General features: G+C 41.3%; 1 protein-coding gene across 7 annotated transcripts in view; it reads left to right on the top strand.

Annotated features, from left to right (window-relative positions):
- Positions 1–19,074, top strand: part of MAP7 (microtubule associated protein 7) — a 159,598-nt gene that overhangs the window by 137,679 nt on the left and 2,845 nt on the right. For all 7 annotated transcript variants that reach the window (XM_045843048.1, XM_045843050.1, XM_045843046.1 and 4 more), the window contains 9 exons: positions 5,973–6,088; positions 6,419–6,702; positions 8,699–9,008; positions 10,205–10,376; positions 10,622–10,723; positions 11,114–11,164; positions 11,275–11,332; positions 13,807–13,909; positions 18,777–19,000. In XM_045843048.1, the coding sequence (XP_045699004.1) occupies positions 5,973–6,088; positions 6,419–6,702; positions 8,699–9,008; positions 10,205–10,376; positions 10,622–10,723; positions 11,114–11,164; positions 11,275–11,332; positions 13,807–13,909; positions 18,777–19,000 (1,420 nt within the window). The remainder of the gene's footprint in view (positions 1–5,972; positions 6,089–6,418; positions 6,703–8,698; positions 9,009–10,204; positions 10,377–10,621; positions 10,724–11,113; positions 11,165–11,274; positions 11,333–13,806; positions 13,910–18,776; positions 19,001–19,074) is intronic.

Here is a 19,074-nt window from a genome sequence, read left to right as displayed (position 1 = left end):
TTCTTTGTTCAATCCTGTATGAGTAAGTGAATTACCCTGCTCCATACAAATAAGCGCAATGCCAGCATGCTTCTGTTTCTGAAACTAGAAAACTGTGGAAGGGGAAGTGGGCCTGGACTGCTACCTCTGCCTTTTATTCCAACCATGTCCAGAAGCTGGCTGAACTCTAAATGTGGTTCAGCGAAAACAACATAAAGAATTTTTATCTGCTTAGCTAATCCTTGTCAAGGCCCAGATCTTAAACTATAGTGACAAAGTATTTTACAAACATTAGTAACTCACAAAATAATTCTTATAAGGCTATTGGGCTGTATTATAAACTCAGATTTTGCAAGTAAAGAATGCAATTTGTACTTGTTATTTATTACTGGCGAGGTGACTGAGTCAACGTTAATTTTCACCATGCTGTCAATGCAGTAAGGTAACTTGTATGTCTCCAAGAATCTTTCTTCTATTTGAACTGTGGGTTATTTGCTATCTCTTGAATGATGTAGACATTGCTCTATGGTGTTTAGACATTTTGCATTAGTCTTAACGGATTTGCCAGTCAACCAAAGGGTCTCACTGCCTCTCTTCCATGGTAATAGCATGACCCATTTAATTATAGGCTGGGACAATGTTTTAAATTTTTAAGTTCCAACAGCAATTCAGATTTATAAATCTGATGGCCACTTAAAAGGGTTTTATTTAGATCCTTGAGGGTATTTGGAGGATTATAAGAATTTGAAGCCTTTGTCTACAGGCAGTTTTCCTTCAAGCCCTTTAGGCTTTCAGGAATCAGCATTTGATTCCTGATTGAGGCCGACCTCCAGCCCTTCACACCAAAGGTAAAGAACCTTTGATGTCTGGGAGGTTTTTCGTCATTAGCATATTGGTCCTAGCTATGAACAAAAAGCAACAGTTCAGTAGAACAGCTTTAGCCTCAAACATAAAGGAACTTCTCGGGGAAGGTAAAGCATTTACCAAAAGAAAACTGTCTTACTGCCGATAAAAGCAAAATGAACACTCCAGGAGGGAAGGAGGGAAGCTTACCCTTGGCCAAGCAATTAAAGGAAAGGGATTTCAGACATGATCCAGAACCTCTGCTTTCTCACTTGATGGGGGTGGGGGAGGTGATGGCTTCCTCTTTTCATATTTGATCTATTGGCCTTCTTTTTTTATTATTTATTTTTAGAGAAAGAGGAAGGTAGGGAGAAAGAAAGGGAGAGAAACATCTATCAGTTGCTTCTCATAGGTGCTATAATCAGGGACTGAACCCACAACCCATGTGGCCTGACCAGGAATCAAACTGGTGACCTTTAGCTTTGCAGGGCAACATGCAACCAACTGAGCCACAATGGTCAGGGCTCTTTTCTCCTCTTTACAACCAACTATTTAGGCACATACATACTGCCAGAAAATGACTCCACAAGTCCTATTGCCCTAGGGCTGCACTTCGGAACCTAGTTGAGCAACTGGCCACACATGGCTATTGAGCTCTTGAAAAGTGGCTAATGAGACTGACAAAATAATTTTAAATTCACTGTAATTTAAAAAAATTTTAATTGTGGTAAAAGAAAAACATGTATCAAAATTTACCATCTTAAGCATTTTTAAAGTGTTCAGTTCGGCAGTGTTAAGTATATTCACACTGTTGTGCAGCCAATCTTCAAACTGTTTAGATCTCACAAAACTGAAACTATACCTGTTAAAGGACTCCCCATTTCCTCTTCCTCCAGCCACTGGCAGCCCCCAGTTTACTTTCTGTGTCTGTGAATCTGCTTCGGGCACCTAAATGAGATATAAATGGAATCACAAAGTATGTGTCTTTTTAGAACTGGCTTATTTCACTTAGCATAATGTCATCAAGGTTTTTTCCATGTTGTAGCATGTGACAGGATTTTCATTCTTCAAGGCTAATAATATTCCTGTGGAGAGGGTCTGTATGTACACATGTATACCCGTACTCATACAAATATACGTATATGTGTATGAACACACCACATTTTTGTTAATCCATTCATCTGTTGATGGACATTTGAGTTGCTTCTCTCTTGGCTGTTGTGAACAGCACTATAAATATTGGTATGCAAATATCTCTTTAAGATCCTGCTTCTAATTCTTTTGGATATGTTCCCAGAAGTGAGGCTGTTGGATCTTATGTAATTTTATCTTTTGTTTTTGTGAGGAATGGTCATGCTCTTTTCTATAGCGACTGTACCATTTTACTTATATTCCCACCAACAGTACACGAGGATCCCAGTTTTTCCACATCTTCACCAGCACTTGTTATTTTCTGCTATTTTTTTAATAGTAGCCATCCTAGTGAGTGTGAGGTAATGTCTCATTGTGGTTCTTACTTGCATTTCTCTAATAAAGTGATATTGAACATCTTTTCATATGTTTTCAGGCCATTTGTATATCATCTCTGGAAAAATATTCAAATCTTTTGCCCATTTTTTAATCTTAACCTTTAATTTTATTTTAATTTTTTGTTATTGTTGAGTTGTAGGAGTTGTTTATGTATTCTGAATGTTAACCCGTATTAGATATATGATTGGCAGATCATTTTTTCCCATTCTGCAGGTTGCCTTCTTACTCTGTTGGTGGTTTCCTTTGCTCCACAGGAGCTTTTAAGTTTGACGTGGTCCTGTTCGTCCGTTTTTGCTCTTGCTGCCTGTGCTTCTGGTGCCACATCCAATTCATTACCACCGCCAGTATCCTGAGGCTTCCCGCATTTCCTTCTAGGAATTGTGTGGTTTTAACTCTTACATTTAGGTCTTTAATCTATTTTTGAGTTAATTTCTGTATATAGTATAAGGTAAGGGTCCCGCTATATTCATTCGCTTGTGGATATCCACTTTCCCCAGCACCGGTTGTTGGAGAGACTGTCTTCTCCCCGCTGAGTGGTCTTGGCACTCCTGTCAAGGATGCTCTGACCACAGTCACAACGGTTTATTTCTGGGCTTGCTCTCTATCCCACTGGTCTATATATCTGTCTTTATGCAAGCGCCACACTGTTACTTTTTTAAATTTAAGGTATTGGGGTATACCACAGTTTTGATTACTTTAGCTTTGTAATATGTTTTGAGATTAGAAGTGTAAGATTTCTAACTTTGTTCTTTTTCAAAATTGTTTTGGCTAGTCAGGGTCCTTTGAGGTTCCATATGAACTTAAGATGGATTTTTCTATTTCTGGAAACAATAACAACAACTTTGAATTCTGAAAGGAATTGCTTTGAACCTGTAGATTGCTTTGGGTAGAACTGACATCTTGCCATTAATAAGCCTTCCAATCTATGAACACAGGATGTCTTCCCATTTATTTGTGTCTTCCTTAATTTCTTCCAGCAGTGTCATCTAGTTTTCAGTAAACAAGTCTTCTGCTTCCTTGGTTAAATTTATTCTTAAGTATTTTGTTCTTTTTGATTCTATTGTAAATAAATTGTTTTCTTAATTTTGTTTTTAATTTTATTTTAATTCTTAGATCTAAATTCAAATGGCTACTATTGAGCACTCAAATTATGTCTTGTGAGACTGAATTAATATTTAATTTATGTAATTTTTAATTAATTTATCTCTAAATTCATATAGCCAAATGTAGCTACTGGCTACCATGTTGGACACTGTAGATTTAGAACATTTCTATCATCACAAAAGATTCTACTGGATAGTGTCTGTCTGTATTGTCTCTCTTGGGAGTTATTTGTATTCTATACTTAACTTTAATTTTAAAATTAAAGTCTTTGTCTTGCTGGTAGGTTGTCCAGACAATTGACATTAGCAGCTTACCGCAGGGGTTTTTCACCTTAGCCTTGTGGAGAGCGTTAACAAGAAAGATTATTGTATAGACTGCTGGCTCTTTTGTCAGATCAGGATGAGAATCAAGAGCATCTTTACATATCTGGTACCCAAATAAGTGATTGGGTACAAGACCAATGAAAGGATAAAAAAAAATTTATCTGCCTGGAAGGGTATTATCTCAAGTATTGAGCATTTTTCCAAACTGTTTTCTCCTGTTCCCTCTGCCTCTTTAAGATAATTTAAAAGGTAAGTTTTAGAAAAGAAAACATTGGTTAAGTACCACTTAAAAAAAAAAAAAAGAAGAGCCCTGGCTGATGTGGCTCAGTTGGTTGGAGTGTCATCTCATAGGCCAAAGGGTCGTGGGTTCAATTCCTGGTCGGGGCACATACCCATGTTGCAGGTTTGATCCCCGGTCAGAGTGCACACAAGAAGGCAGCCAATCGATGTTTCTCTCTCACATCGATGTTTTTATCTATCTGTCTCCCACTTTCTCTTTCTCTGAAAGCGATAAAAAAAACGTCCTCGGTTGAGAATTTAAAAAAAAAAAGAAGAAGAAGACTGAGTATTGTACACCTGTATATGTAGGTTCATTCCTTGCTATCTGTCTTATCAAGGCACAGATGGTGAAAGTCAACACCAAACCCTACACATCACAAATCACCCTTCCTTCTTTTCCCATTCAGATCACTCCTTGACTTCAGCCAAATAAAAAATGTTTTGAGTAAAAAGGGAAAAGCTACTTGAGGTGCTTAACTCCAGCCTCCCTGAGCCTTTCTCTCCAGGGACTGACCCACCAGAGACATAATTACCACCTGTCCACCTGCCAGGAGGGTCCCACGTGGTGGCTGCTGCTTCTGTTACCTGAGGACTGCAGTTGGTCTCCAAGGCCCTACCCCCCAATCTCTGAGACCAGAGATTGGAGCAGCCTCCAAGTGGTTGTGCAGCCTCCAGGGATGTAGAACTGCCATGCAGCTTATGAAGCTCTTTCTTGCCCCACTTTTTTTACATTCTGGAATACATTGAGTATTACTTGGCACTTAGATGTACCCCCCATCCCCATAGCCCAGTCCATCGACTAAAATGCTACTAAGGAAAATGGAGAGAAGCAATGAGAAGGGACAGTGAAGGGAACAAAAGGGAAGGAAGAGGGGAGCTGATACTTGAACCAGGCCAGAAAAGGAAAGAAGAGAAGGTGCACTGTGAACTTATTGGCCCTGAGACTAGATAATATTCTGTCCCTTTCCTTGGGCACTCAAAGCCTGCTTTCCTGAGAGGGTCCCACGGAGTGGACGACTGCCGGGTGCTGCTCACACAGGCCCCTCCAGCAAGCGTCCGTTCTCATCCCAGAACAGTCGGCGAGTTTCAGATGCTTGAGATGAATCTTCTGTGTCCTGTGCTCTTTTCTGTCTCGCTTGACTCTAGATAATTAGAACACCACGCTGGGTTTCCCTTTGCCCATTTCAATTCAGGAAAGTTGTCACATCTCTCTGGTGAATTCCCAACTGGCAGTCAGAGGAGGGCTTGCCCTCAAATTATAATTGTATCCCTAGTGAAGGAGACTAAAATAGCTAAAATTCTTCATCTTGAAGCTGATTTTTCCTTCAAGAGCAGGACACTAGGTGAGGAACAACTTGTTTGTATAACATTGATATAAAGAAAAAAAATGAATTAAAGTATGATATAGCTGACATGTAAATAGAAAGAAAGAAAGAAAGAAAGAAAGAAAGAAAGAAAGAAAGAAAGAAAGAAAGAAAGAAAGAGGAAGGATTGAGCTACAGTATATTCCAGAAAAGGAATTTAAAGATATAAGAGTGTGTTTTAATTACAAATTGGGGGGAATAAACTGGAAATGACTTTTACTTTGACATTTGTATGGACTAAACCAGATTGTGAGAGATTTTGCTCCCAGTAATTTTAGTCACAAACTATAGTTGTTTTCTAAAAGTATAAGTGAATTTTTTTAATAAAGGTAACTTCAAATCACATATCCAGAACCTTCTTAAGAGTGCCACAATGTGTTAATTTCGTATAATGTCAGGCCTTTTGTTGGGCTAGAATGGAGTTATATAAGAAAGGTTAGAAAATATCTAGAAAGTCATTAGACAGATTATAGCTCCACTGTTGAATACCTGAATGGGGTTGTCTAACACATGGGAAAAAAATCTAATTATCTTGTTTCTCTGAACTTAGGCCTATAAAAGAGAAAGGGAGAGAGAGAACACGCCCTTCCACCTCACATCCGGCCTCCGAAGGACGTTCTCTCCATCTCACCCCAAAGCCAGATCCCCAGCTTCCTCCCGACTGTGGTACGTGAAACGCGGGGCTGGCTGGGTGTTCCATCAGGGGAGGTAGCAGCCTCTGTCCTCTGAACGGAAGCTGTGTCCCCCACACGGTCTGGTTTGACCGGGGGAATGATGTTTTTCCGTAAAGAAAAAGAGAGAAATGGACTGGGTCTCTAAAGTGAACGTTTCTGCATTTGCCACATAAAAGACAAGTGTAAAAGACTAAATAAATACCTTCATTTCTTTTCCATATTGGTGTTCTGGGACTGCTGCATGATAAGGGGCTGGAGGAAGGCTCTGGCAAGCCTGTGCTGACAAGTCCCCTTCTCTTTGTGCTGTCCCTTTGTTTCCCAGGCTCCCATCCAAGTCCCTCCCTCATTTGCCTGGCACACCCAGACCGGCGTCCTCCCTGCCTCCCGGGCCTGTCAAAGCTCCCCCTGCCCAGGCCCGGCCCCTGTCCCCTGGCAACATCCGCCCTGTCAAGAAAGAAGCCAGAGTGGAAGCTGAGAGGAAAGACCCTGAGAAGGAACCTCAGAAAGTAGCCAGCGAGCCCTCACTGAAGGGCAAGTCACCTCTCATGAAGGTAGAAGAAGCCACAGTTGAAGAAGGGACACCTGGTGGACTAGAGGCTGCCGCTGGTAAGAACTGACTTGTGATGGGATGTGGGTTGTTACGGTCTCTCCCTTTTCCTCCCGCCCCCTTTTCCCCCTTATTGGGGACTTAGAAATTTTATTCTGAGGCTAATGTTGGGAACTTTTCTTCAGTATCGTTTTCTTACATATAAAGAGAGTAGAATTGTATATCCAAAAACCGACCGTTGGAGCCATAGTATATTTATTCAGTGTGGTTTCTGATTCCTTTACTGTTTTCACAAAATGTGGTATTCAGACCACCTGCATCAAAGTCACTTGTATTATTTATTGCTGTGTTACAATTGTCCTATAAGTTTGCAGCTTAAAACAGCAACAAACAGTTATTCCATCACACAACACCTTGGGTCAGGAATTCGGCAGCACCATAGCTGGGTTGTTGGATGGCAGCTCACACACACACACGACTGTTGGAAGGTGGCCTCAGTTTCATGACATGTGAACCCCTCCATAGGGTTGCTTGATGTCCTCATAACCTGTCTGCTTGCGCTGTCAGCTTCCCCTAGGGTGAGTGATCTAAGAGAGAGAATCAGGAGGAATCCACAGTACTTTCATGCCTGGTCTCAGAAGCCACACAAGTCCCAATTTCTGTCATATTCTGTTCTTTGGAAGCAAGTCCCTAGATTCAGTTCACACTCCAGTGGAGGGCATTAGTCTCCACTATGAAAAGGGAGGATCATCAAAGAATCTGTGCAAACATTTTCAAACCACCATAGTCTATGATGCTTCAAACTGCAGAAGCCCGGCCCTACCTCAAACCCACTGAATCAGAATCCGTGGTGGGTCCAAGGACTCTAAAAGATACTAAGCTCTCCAGCTGACTGCTGTGCAGGGTGGCCAGATAAAACAAAGACTGGCCAGTTATGACCCTAATCCTGTGCATACTGGAGTTTAAGGACCACTAGCTTAGCTTGGATAGAGGTCAGAATTTTTTCCAGAAGGCCCAGTGGATCCCATCTCTTCCCAGATAACCAGATGTTGTTTAGATGTCTGAAATTACTTGGAACCAGGAATTCAGAATTCCTTGTTGAAAATTGTCTTTTATTCAGAAGTTTTCTCCTTCAGACTTCATTTGAAGACAAAAGGTAGAGGCAAAGAGAGAATTGACAACTGAAGACAAATGGGGTGGTTAGAGAATGGAGGAGTGCGATGTCTGTTTGCATGCAGAGAAGAGGGGACAGGCCAGAGAGCAGCCTGAGCATAAAGAATAGTCTGTGGGAGCAGGAGAAACGTAAATCTTGACAGGAGGGTCTGGGATGGTCAGGCGCCAGAGATCGCACTTGACCTCGGTGCCTCTGTGTGGCACTCCCTGCTGTGCCAGCTCCCTAGGTCATTTTCCTGAATCTGAATAAGGTCAGAAAACTTCTGTTTCCATCCTCTATCTTGGCCTCAGGACTCATAGTGGAGACCTGGGATGTCTAAGGTGTACGAGTGTCAGCTCCTAAAATGGCCCTTGGCTCCTCCCACCTCAGACCTGGACCAGCTGGGGGTAGACAAAAGGGACAGTTGGTATCATCTTCCCAGCCTGCATCTGGGCTCACAGCATGGACGCTGAGGATGGTCAGCTGTAGTCCTCCAATAATACACAGTCACTAAAGAGAAGGGTTTTTAGAATCTAATCAAAGGCAAATAGAAGATCTCACCTTCTTTTCATTCAGGGTCCCACTTCACGCAGAACCAAACGTGAGACTCTGTGCCTAGCACACATTCGACGTATGTTGTTAACTGACTTAACTTGTATAAAAATAAGACTTGGTGAAAAGTGTCGGCTTTGTTGGATGTCTCACTTACACATGCAGCTTTTTGTTATCTGTTGCTTGGTTACACATAGAATAGAGTGAAACTGTGAGAACATTCTGTAATAAACATCCCCCTTTCTTTTATAAGGATGAATTCTAGGCCTGGGGTGTGGGGAATGCTAGTTTTTGTTTTGTTCTTCGGGCTTTGTTTCCAATTGTTTTTCTCCTTTTACCTGTTTGTACAGCTGCTCCGGCACCCGCTCCAGTCCCAGCCCCCACTCCAGCCTCAGCCACGGCCCCAGCCCCAGTGGCCCCAGCCCCAGTGTCGGCCCCAGCCTCGACCCCAGTCTCGACCCCAGTCTCGACCCCAGTCTCAACTCCAGTGCCCGTCCCAGTGCCGTCACCCACTGTGACAGCCAATGCTTCTCCTAAGACTTCGGCAGGCACCACTGACCCGGAAGAAGCCACAAGGCTGCTGGCTGAGAAGAGGCGGCTGGCCCGAGAGCAGAGAGAGAAGGAGGAGAGGGAGAAGAGGGAGAGGGAAGAGCTGGAAAGGTAAAGAAGTGACATTGCTAAGTGGTATCACAGGGATACCTTGCTACCTTGAATTCAGTCTTCAGTCTGAGAGAGAAGAGGTGGTAGCAGTGAGAAAGGTTAATGGACTAGTTGTTCCCAGTCACTCTGATGGTGTTCCTGGGACCACTAAGTGGTTTTTTTTTACATCACATTTTCTTATTATAATGACAATACAACAACATTAATGGGAAAAGCTTTATTTTATTTTTTTAATTAAATGTATCGGGGAGACATTTGTTAATAGGATCATATAAGTTTCAGGTGTATATATCTGTGATACAAGATCTGTGTATTACACTATGTGCCCACTCCCCAAAGTCAAACCATCTTCTATATCCATAATCTTACCAGTTTTCAGTAATTTCATATATTTTGAATAATCCTTTCCAGTTTCTGTGAATAGTGTGCAGTTATATATGCATGCATAAATATATACGCATGCACATATATTTACATGATTATAACTACAATAAAGCTACAATTGTATAGGTTGGGTATTTTTTTTACTTAACATATCGCTAGTCTCCATATTCCCTCATTATCCTTCTAATTATCATTTTAAAGCTGAATAATAAACGTTTATGTCTTCTTCCTTCCATGCAGAAGTCCTCTCAGTGGGTAGCTGGGTGAGATAGCTAAACACCCTATGACTGCCTGCCAGACTGTATTACCAGCACAGTTTGCTTAGCTGGTCTCTTTCTGGGACTAATAAAGCTAATGTCAATATAAGTGTTCTTCAGTGAAGCAGAACTGCACCTGGAGGAAGACAGACTGCCATCCTGGAGCTTAGTCCCAACAGGGATCAACGCCTAGGCCATCTTCCTCCAGTCCTGTGGCAGGACATTATAAGATCTGGGGGATGGCAAGTGGTCGGAGAGCTTCAAATGAGTCTCAGCCTTTAAAGATAGTTAAATTGCAGATTCTTTTACAAAACAAGCTCTTCCCCAAATATAAATAGAACAGTTACATTTTGCCACAAGGCAGCAGGAGCCTGGGAAGATGAGGAGGAAGAGTGGAAGGTGGTTTCACAGAGTGTCCCTGAAGGCCATGGGATGTATCCAGTGCAGACCTCCCCGCCAGACCTCTGAACAAACTGTCCTGGCAACAACCACACACCCCAGCCTCTCTCCAAGGAACTCCCCATGTAGTGTTGTTTTGTTCCTCTCTTCCTCCAGACAAAAGAGAGAAGAACTGGCTCAAAAGGTGGCGGAAGAGCGAGCTCGCCGGGAGGAAGAGTCCCGCCGGCTAGAAGCTGAGCAGGCCCGCGAGAGGGAAGAGCAGCTGCGGAGGCAGGCAGAGGAGCGAGCGCAGCGTGAACGGGAGGAGATGGAGCGTCTGCAGAAACAGGTGGGGACCCTGGGTACCCGGCAGCCGCAACTCAGGGCTGCCTCTTGCTCAGATGGGTAGGAGTCCTCTCTCCTGAGCAGAGGAAAATGGCAGTGGATTGGTAGATTTGCTGAGTCTCGTGCGTGCTCTCATTTTCGGCACATTCTCCATGCGTCTTGCCTCCACCTCTGGGCGCCAGGAGAAATTGGGGCAGCAGGCCAAGCCAGAATGTTTGTAAGAAGCACGTGCTGACTTCTTGTTTTTAGAAAGAAGAAGAAGCTCGTGCTCGAGAAGAAGCAGAGAGAGTCCGACAGGAACGGGAGAAGCATTTCCAGAGAGAAGAGCAGGAGCGCCTGGAGAGAAAGAAGGTAGTGGCATGTAACCCGGAAGCCTGGGACACCAGCTGTTCTCATTCTAGACTGGAAGCCATCTAAAGACTCAGAGACTAGCTCATTGCCATCAGAAAACAAACGTGTTCTGCCCATTCTGGATAAACTGCAGTAGCTCTCAATATTAGTAATTTTCTCCAAAGAAATCGCTATTTATATATCAACCTTCACCAAAAAGTTACTTCCTACTCATGCGGTTTAAGGCAGTTCTAACTTTTTGGAATACTTCCAATTAAAACAAAGCAGTAGGTATTGTATTTTCCCACAATAACAGAGGTGTTTTGATGACCTACTGTTTGCTTAGTAAGTGAAATGTGCCAGGCTAGCTTTCTTTCTATGTCTGATCTGTTTATTCAATTCTTCTTACAGCGACTTGAGGAGATTATGAAAAGAACCAGAAGAACAGAAGCTACAGATAAGGTACCGAGATGGCCATTTTTAGAGACTCTTAATGGCTTTTATTTCTTTTTTCTTTACTTCACTTGTAACTTTAACATTAAAAAGTATTTTTACTTTTTTTCTCTTGGTAGAAAACTGTAGATCAGAGAAATGGAGATATAGCCAAGGGAGCTCTCACTGGCGGAACAGGTATTTATTTCAAAGAACTCAGTTCAAATTTGGAATTTTTTAATTGACTTTCTAGAGGTCAAGATATTCAGTGATTGATTCAAAAAACAAAAAGATATCATTAACTTATAAAACTTAGGTGTGCGTCATCTAGTCCACAAATTTTCCCCTGTGGAAAACTTAATCTAGCATTTCTGGAAGATGATGTCTCACATTTGTTTATATACAAATAGGGTGCTTAATATCTGAAATCATTTTACTCTTATATGTATCCGCATCTGTGTGTATATATATATGGCTATATAGAGAGAAATATTATACACACGTGTGTACACATGTAATTAAAAATTTCTCTATTAACAAAATTAAATTTCATTTAAATATATATATTTGATAACTGGTACTTATGGCAGTTCTCAAAAAAAAAGATTTAAATACTATTTCTTTTAGTTCTGCCTTCAGAATAGAGTTAAAATTAAAAATCTGTTGAAATTTCATCAGAAAGTTGTTCATATGCTGTAGACCAAGATGATTTTTTGGTGGTTTTAAACCATATTCAGTTTAAATAAAGATAATCTTAGTATTTTAGAGCTCAGACTCAGTGAATATTTACTTAGTTCCCCTTTTGTGTCAGGTACAATATGCACACATTTGTTTAATTTCCACTGCAGTCTTGTGAGATAGAAGATGCTTTGTGTGGAAGTCAACAGCCATTTTCAGAGACCTGCTATGGGCCAGACCCTGTTGCGGGTGCTAGGATTCAGTGTGGCCCAGATAGGCAGGTGCCAGCCTCATCGAGTGACAGGCTCAGTCTGCACGGCTGGAGTCCAAGTCACCAGCTTCCTTCTAGTCCTTCCATGACCCCACACAGTCTTCATGACTGTGCATGCAGGTGGTGGTAGGTAGCTCCTCGTGGAAGGCTTCCTCCTTCCTCACCTTCAATAGCATTCTGGGGGGGAAAAAAGGACCAGAGATACCTCAGGGTTTTCTTCTGTTTATTTTTAAAGATTAGAGTAAAAATTAAGTGAAATGGTTTATGTGAAAAATTTTCTCTGCCAGTTCTGGGGGCTTTCAAATGTAAAATATTTGTATTGTGGGATTTGGTTTTATTTCAATAGAGACCATTCTAGTTTCTCTATGTCGTGATTGCTTTATAGTGGGTTTCATGCCCTGTTAAAGATGCCCTAATTGTATTTGTTTGGAGAGTTGCCCTAGTGGGGACATATTAACCCCGTTGCATTTTTAGCGGGTGTCTCCTGGGATGTTGTACTAGATAGGCTGTAAGCAGGCATAGCACCCAGTGAGTCATTGGAATGAGTATATCAGGATGTAAATTGCATCCTGCTCTGGATTATCTGAAGGGTTGATGCTGTAATGTGAGCATGACCTGGCTTCTTGTTATTTGTTTGTCTTTCCCCTTCCTGCTATTCCCCTATCAATTATTTTCATATTCTTTGTACCTCAATCTGAGAAAGAACAAAGGCAAGAGGGAAGGTTAAACTTGTAAGTTGTCATAAAAAATTAGTGCTGCTAAACAAAGGCCTGAGGTAATCTAGCTGACAAGTGTATCTCCTGTTTTCACCCCACATGTGGCTGAGAGCTGAATGGTGTTACCAGTGCTCCTAGGAGAATTCTAGAGCAGGCAGGCAGGCAGGCAGGGGAGCTTACAGACCCATCAGGTCTTCTCAGAAGTTGCCTATTGCCAGTTTTGCGAGTTTTGGTGGCTTTCAAGTTACCAATCACTTCTTTGCTTCAGTTATCAGACTCTTTGTGCCTCTGGCAATTTCACTGGATTTGTGCCAGGCTGTTGAAATAACACTTTGTTGGAATTATTTCAGTTATTCTTTCACATCAAACTGCCACAAATTTCTCTGCAACTCTGACTTATATGAAGGTTTACAAGACTTAAGTAACCTTGTCCCAAATTTTAGAGTCGGTCATCAATATTGTTGGCTCGAGCTGGACTCTGACATGGAGCATTGAATGTCAGGGTAGCACAGTTAGGTATAATTCATGAATTCCCTTACATTCTAAGTGTGACAAGAACTAAGCTGACTTTTAAAAAATATGTTTTCTCATTGAAGGTATTTCATGGTTATTTGTTACAAATCCTAGTAAAGATGTTTGGCAGCAGCCTGATTAAGTCAGCTTACTGCTCTCTCCATCAATTGCTTTGCTTTCAATATCATATACCTTTTGTCCCAAAGTCAGTTTAGTGCAAGCAAAAATAATAACATTGGTTTCCACCCTTAACTATATGCCGGGCACCATTCTGAGTACCTTGCATGCGTTAATACATTTAATTCTCACAGTAGCCTGTGAGGTAGGTACTACCCATGAGGAAACTGAGGCACGGAGAACTTGTTGTTTGCCCAAGGTCACACAGCTGATAACTAGCAGAGCCAGGGCGTAAATCAGGCATTCTAGCTTCTGGGGTTTGGGTTTGGCAGTAGAGTAGTAATAACCCTTTGTTCCGTCGTCTTTGCCATGTCCAGCGGTGTCTGCACTTCCGTGCATGACAAACTCTCCAGGAGATGGAGAACCAGGAGCCAGCCCACTTGCAGTTACCTCACACCAATCAAAAGTGACTGTGGACAGGTGAGTGACGTAACTGGGGCCTTTTTAACTGACACGCATCAGAGCAGACACTACCGTTTTTACCACACTGATCCCAGGCTGGGGTCCTAGTTTTGTTGCTGAGAAGACCAGAGACTCCAGGATTATTAACCTACTTAAGTAAGACATAGTTTTCTCATCTGCACATGGAGATATCTTCCCCACCTCACCAGGTATTGGGGAGCCCAGTGAAATAGCACCTGCAAAGGAGGTCTGAAAACTGCGTTGTACCATACAAATGTTAGATATTATTTATCTTTATCCTCCTAGAGTGCAGTGTCCAAAAGACACACAGTGCACTGCAGTCCATGAGACTGTAGGAAAATATTTTTGTGTTGTATCTTGTACATATTGTCCCTTTTTTCAGCATAAAAACATAAAGATTCAGGGTCACCAGGAAAGAGTTTACAGTGACTCCAAGATCTGCTACCTCCATTGTGACTGAAAGCTCTCCGTCTTTTAAGGATGGTTCATCTTAGAGTTCTTTAAACTCTTGGCTTTTACCCTGCCTACATTTAATGACATTCCCTGTTACCCTCAAGGGGTTATGACATGAATTTCTCTGAATGCACTTTATTTGCATACTCAAATTTTTCGTCCTGCATGCCTTCTGGGTTGTTATTATTAAACTAGTTGTAGCGCTGATTTCCTCAGGCTTTCTGCCACTCATACTCTTCCATCTAAGAAGGACCTGCTTCCACTGCCTGTAACGCCCCTCCCTAAGACAGTCTCCTCTTCGTGAGTGCACATTTTCTTTGATTCAGTGGGGACTCGAGTTTTTAAACAGTTTTGCATCAGAAATCCTGTTAAAGACTTTAAAATTACAAATAAATAACATTCATCGATGTTCTTTTTTATTCCCAATTTCAAGTTAACTTGAAATTACTTACCAAAGTCATTGTTTTTCGCCTCAGTGCATTATGATCTTCATATTCAGTCAACATATTTATTAAATGTCCTACTGTGCAACCAGTGTACAGTTATAGATACCACCAGCTTGCCCTCCACGACCTAAATCAAAATTGGAGATTCGCAGGGTCCCTTCCAAAGACCGTGAAGTCGTTGATACTCTGTGGAAATCCACCATGACAAATGCTGTAAGCACTGTGGCAGGGCTTGTTTTCACTGGAGAACTCCACTCCTTAGAATGAACACATTTGGGAGAAGTGTTGCTTTTCCTAATGTCTCATGTACCTAATACATTGGTTTGCTTTCTCTTCAAGACAAATAAATGAATGCTGTGACCTGGGTTACATCGGCCATGCCCACCCCCAGAGATGTGGCAATGTCCTCCTAATGTTCCTTTTCAGCAGCTCAGGCGAGCAGCAGCAGTTCCTGGTGCGGAGAAACTCCCTGAAACTCACTCCTGACCTCTGGGGCCTGAGTGGCGCAGCTGGCCTCTGTGGTTTCTTTGGCTGGCAGATTTTGCTGTACAATCCTTTTAAAGCCTGAAGGCCATTTTCCTTGTGCAACAGGCTCCCCACTAATATGTAGAATTAAAGATTGGAGTTACCAAAATTCTGGCCCGCTTTCACAGAAACCCAGAAATCATCCTGGGCAAGGATGATTCTTACTCCAGAAGCCCGTTTTGATTCTTGAGAGTTTTCAGAGGGAAGTGCCCATTGATGGAGGAGAATATTTTTTTCATAGGCAGGAAACTTGCTTTGGAACCAGAAACAAAGGATAAATGTGTGAACACAAAGGGTGGGGCAGGAAAAAACTTTAAATTTCTCAGATTATTCTCTAGATTCTTTTACCCCCTCAGCTGAGAATCTTTAGAAGCTAAAAAAAACTCATGGGTATACAGACTACTATCGTACCTTCCTAATACCCCAGAGGGCATTTTATGCTTGTTCTTAGCTTAGCCATCAGTGTCTTCAATAGTATGTCTCTCCTCTCAAATAAGGGATTTGTAATGATTTTGGTGTTTGACTTAGTGTTTTTCCTCCAAATCTTACAAGTTTATTATTGTGCTTAGTTTTGTTTTTTTTTTACCTGATGGAAAAGTGACAATGCCAAGCCCCCATTATTCAAACAGAAAGGTGTGTGTCACTTTTTCAATTACTTGTTATAACATGATAATAACCATTAAGAAAAAATAAGGTCCTGGATACAATAAGCAGCAGTATGTACTGTCAGATTCTTGCCGCTGCCCCACCCCCTTTTGTGGATATGTTTTGGACTGACCAGGTGAAGTACACAGGCTTCAAGAGTTTTGCATCCATCTTCAACCTCCAGAGTACAGACAAAGAAAAGGAATTCAAAAGCTGGATACACAGCTTTTACACAGATCCATAGCCCCAGTGATTTCAATTTCAGTTTTATTGTTTCTGCTGCTCACAGTGTCCTCTGAACACTTGAAAATTGGTTACCTAAAGCATATGGCACAATTATTCCTCTAATAGCAGACAAGTAAGAATGGGTGGGGTGGCCAGGTAGGAGGGGGAGGGGGAGGGGAAGTCAGCTATGACTCAAGTCTGGGGCTGGCGTTGCCACTACTAGCTTGTTAGCACATGCAGCCTGCAAGGGGATGGCAGTTGAGATGGAGAAGGAATGAGAACTTTGCAAATGCATTCCTCTTCTTCATGTTTTGCCAAAACATCTTAAAATTCCTCTGGGATGAGAACCAGAACTGTTTCCCTGGTTACAGAAAGCTCATCGGTGTTGGGAAAGAACAGGAGGGTGGGTGTGGCAGCCCCAGCACTTGGAAAGGCAGGTGTTAAGTGTGTGTGCATGCATGTGATGCGTGTGCGTGCCTGTGCGTGTTCATGCAGACTACTTTATGATGCCAAGCCTCCTCTCCCTTCCTTGGTGCAACAGCAGAAAAGCATCATACTCTGAGTCTGTATAATATTTTTATTGTTTTTTTTCATAGCACCTTATAAATAATTTTTTCAATATACCTCACAATACTTTTTGAGGTACTTAGGACAGGTGTCTTTATTTTTTTCTAGGGAAAAAAGGTTTGATACTTTAAAATGCACCCAAATACAGAGTGGGGAAAAGTGGGTTTACAGTTTTGAGTATACAAAACAGTTTATTCTTGTATTAGTATCTATTAATTATTGTATTATTTTTCATGTGAACAACAATAAATCTACTTTTGTCCTACCCTCTCTTCAAATAAGAAATGCTTTAGAATGTGTTCACAAAATCAATACTTCTCATTGATTAGGGAAAGCAAGTATTCCCTAATAGGGGAAAAAACAAAGACTCCTCCAAAGACTCTTCCAAAAATAGCAATGGGGAGATTGGATGTACATTAGCTTTATTTTATCATTTGGGAGGGCGATGGAAAAAGACGAATGACTTGCTCAAGTCCAGCACTGGCATTGCTGACACTAAGGCCTGACTGGTCTCTGGCTGGTCTCTTTCCATAGAGCTCTTTCTATAACTAAGTGTTCCATTTATGATCAGTATGTATTAGAAGTTAAAGCCTTCACAATTTTTGCTTTATTATTTTAGTCTTTTTCATTTTTCCATTTGGAAATTTTAAGCCTAGAATTTTGTCAGATATGCTCATTTTTGATACATGAGTTGAGCATGGAACAAATACGGAGCTTGCAAATATATGTTGCCTGCTGCAATCAGATGAAGGGAACAGTAAAATTAATCTGCATAGCACTCATTTGTTCCACAGGCATGGTTTTACTGCATTGTAAAGTTTAAATTAAGCATATAACTTACAGGACTGCCAATTTGGTTATGGAGCTAGTGAAGAGGGTGGAAAAATCTAAGAGAAACTATAGGTAGAAAATTAAGGATTTGACGGCCAGTTCAAGATACCTCAAAGTAAATCCAAAATATTAAACACGAATTAATCAGTGAGAATCAAAGTGGGTTGGCTAAGATGAGAAGGTTGGTCTTGAGCAATTTACCTATAAAATTATTCATGTGTTTTAGGAAGCCATAGATAGCCAGGAAGGGCAAGAATTTGTATAGCCAGGGAGTGTACAGAATGCATAATGAGGAAAGCATAGGACCAGAGACCAAGAGATCATGCCTACAGTTTGGAATATCTATTGTAGTTGTGTGATTTTGTGCAAAGCATCCCCTTTTCCCCTAAACTACAATCCTCTCATCTTTGAAGATCCTAATAAGGGCTCTTCTTTGTCAGATAAAAGAATGTGGAAATGCCTGCAATAGAAATTGCTGAATGAATGTAGAACTGTTCATGATGACAATGATGATGATGATGATGATCTATTCTGATGGATAAATTATTCCATTTAATAAATTTTATATTAAAAAGAACATATTTTTTTAAATAAGAATTTAAAATATAGCTCTGGCCAGGTAGCTCAGTTAGGTTAGGGTATTGTCCCGATATGCCAAGGTTGAGGGTTTGATCCCCACCAAGGGCCCATATAAGAATCAACCAGTGAATGCATAAATAAGTGGAACAACAAATTGATGTCTCTCTCTCTCTCTCTCTCTCTCTCTCTTTATATTCTTAAAAAAGAATTTAGCCCTGGCTGGTATGGTTCAGTGAATTGAACACTGGCCTGTGAACCAAAGGGTCACTGGTTCGATTTCCGGTCAGGGCATATGCCTGGGTGCTGAGCCAGGTCCCCAGTAGGGGGCGTGTGAGAGGCAACCACACATTGATGTTTCCCTTCCCTTCTTCCTCCCTTCCCCTCTCTCTAAAAATAAAATCTTAAAAAAAAAAATTTAAAATACGGATGTGTCAGAATCCACCATTTTTGTTAGTAGTGATGTGGTTGGTCTAATATTTTGATAATAAAGTTATAAAATTATTTATTATAAAACTGTTTTTGGTTGTACTAAAATCTATTTTCCCATTTTAGTACTAATTCATTTTAATTTTGATTTTTTTTTAATTTCCTAGTACTCCCAATTTGGAAAAACAACCCAATGAAAATGGAATATCTCTTCAGGATGAAAATTTTGAAGAAATCATAAACTTACCCATTGGATCTAAAGCATCCAGATTAGATGTTACCAACAGTGAGAACCCAGAAATTCCTTTGAAACCAATTTTGGCCTTTGAAGATGAAGGGACACTTGGGCCCCTGCCTCAGGTAGATGGTGTTCAAACACAACAGACAGCAGGTAAGCTTGCCTCAATTTCCCTTCAGAAATCATCAGATACATGTGACACCCAAGAGAATGACCCTTCTTCAATG

This window comes from Phyllostomus hastatus, unplaced genomic scaffold (genome assembly GCF_019186645.2).
Source record: "Phyllostomus hastatus isolate PE091 unplaced genomic scaffold, TTU_PhHast_1.1 phas_contig_40, whole genome shotgun sequence".
In the NCBI taxonomy this organism is placed as follows: Eukaryota; Metazoa; Chordata; class Mammalia; order Chiroptera; family Phyllostomidae; genus Phyllostomus; species Phyllostomus hastatus.
Note: the sequence above shows the minus strand (reverse complement) of the source record. Positions and strands in the feature narration are given on the sequence as shown.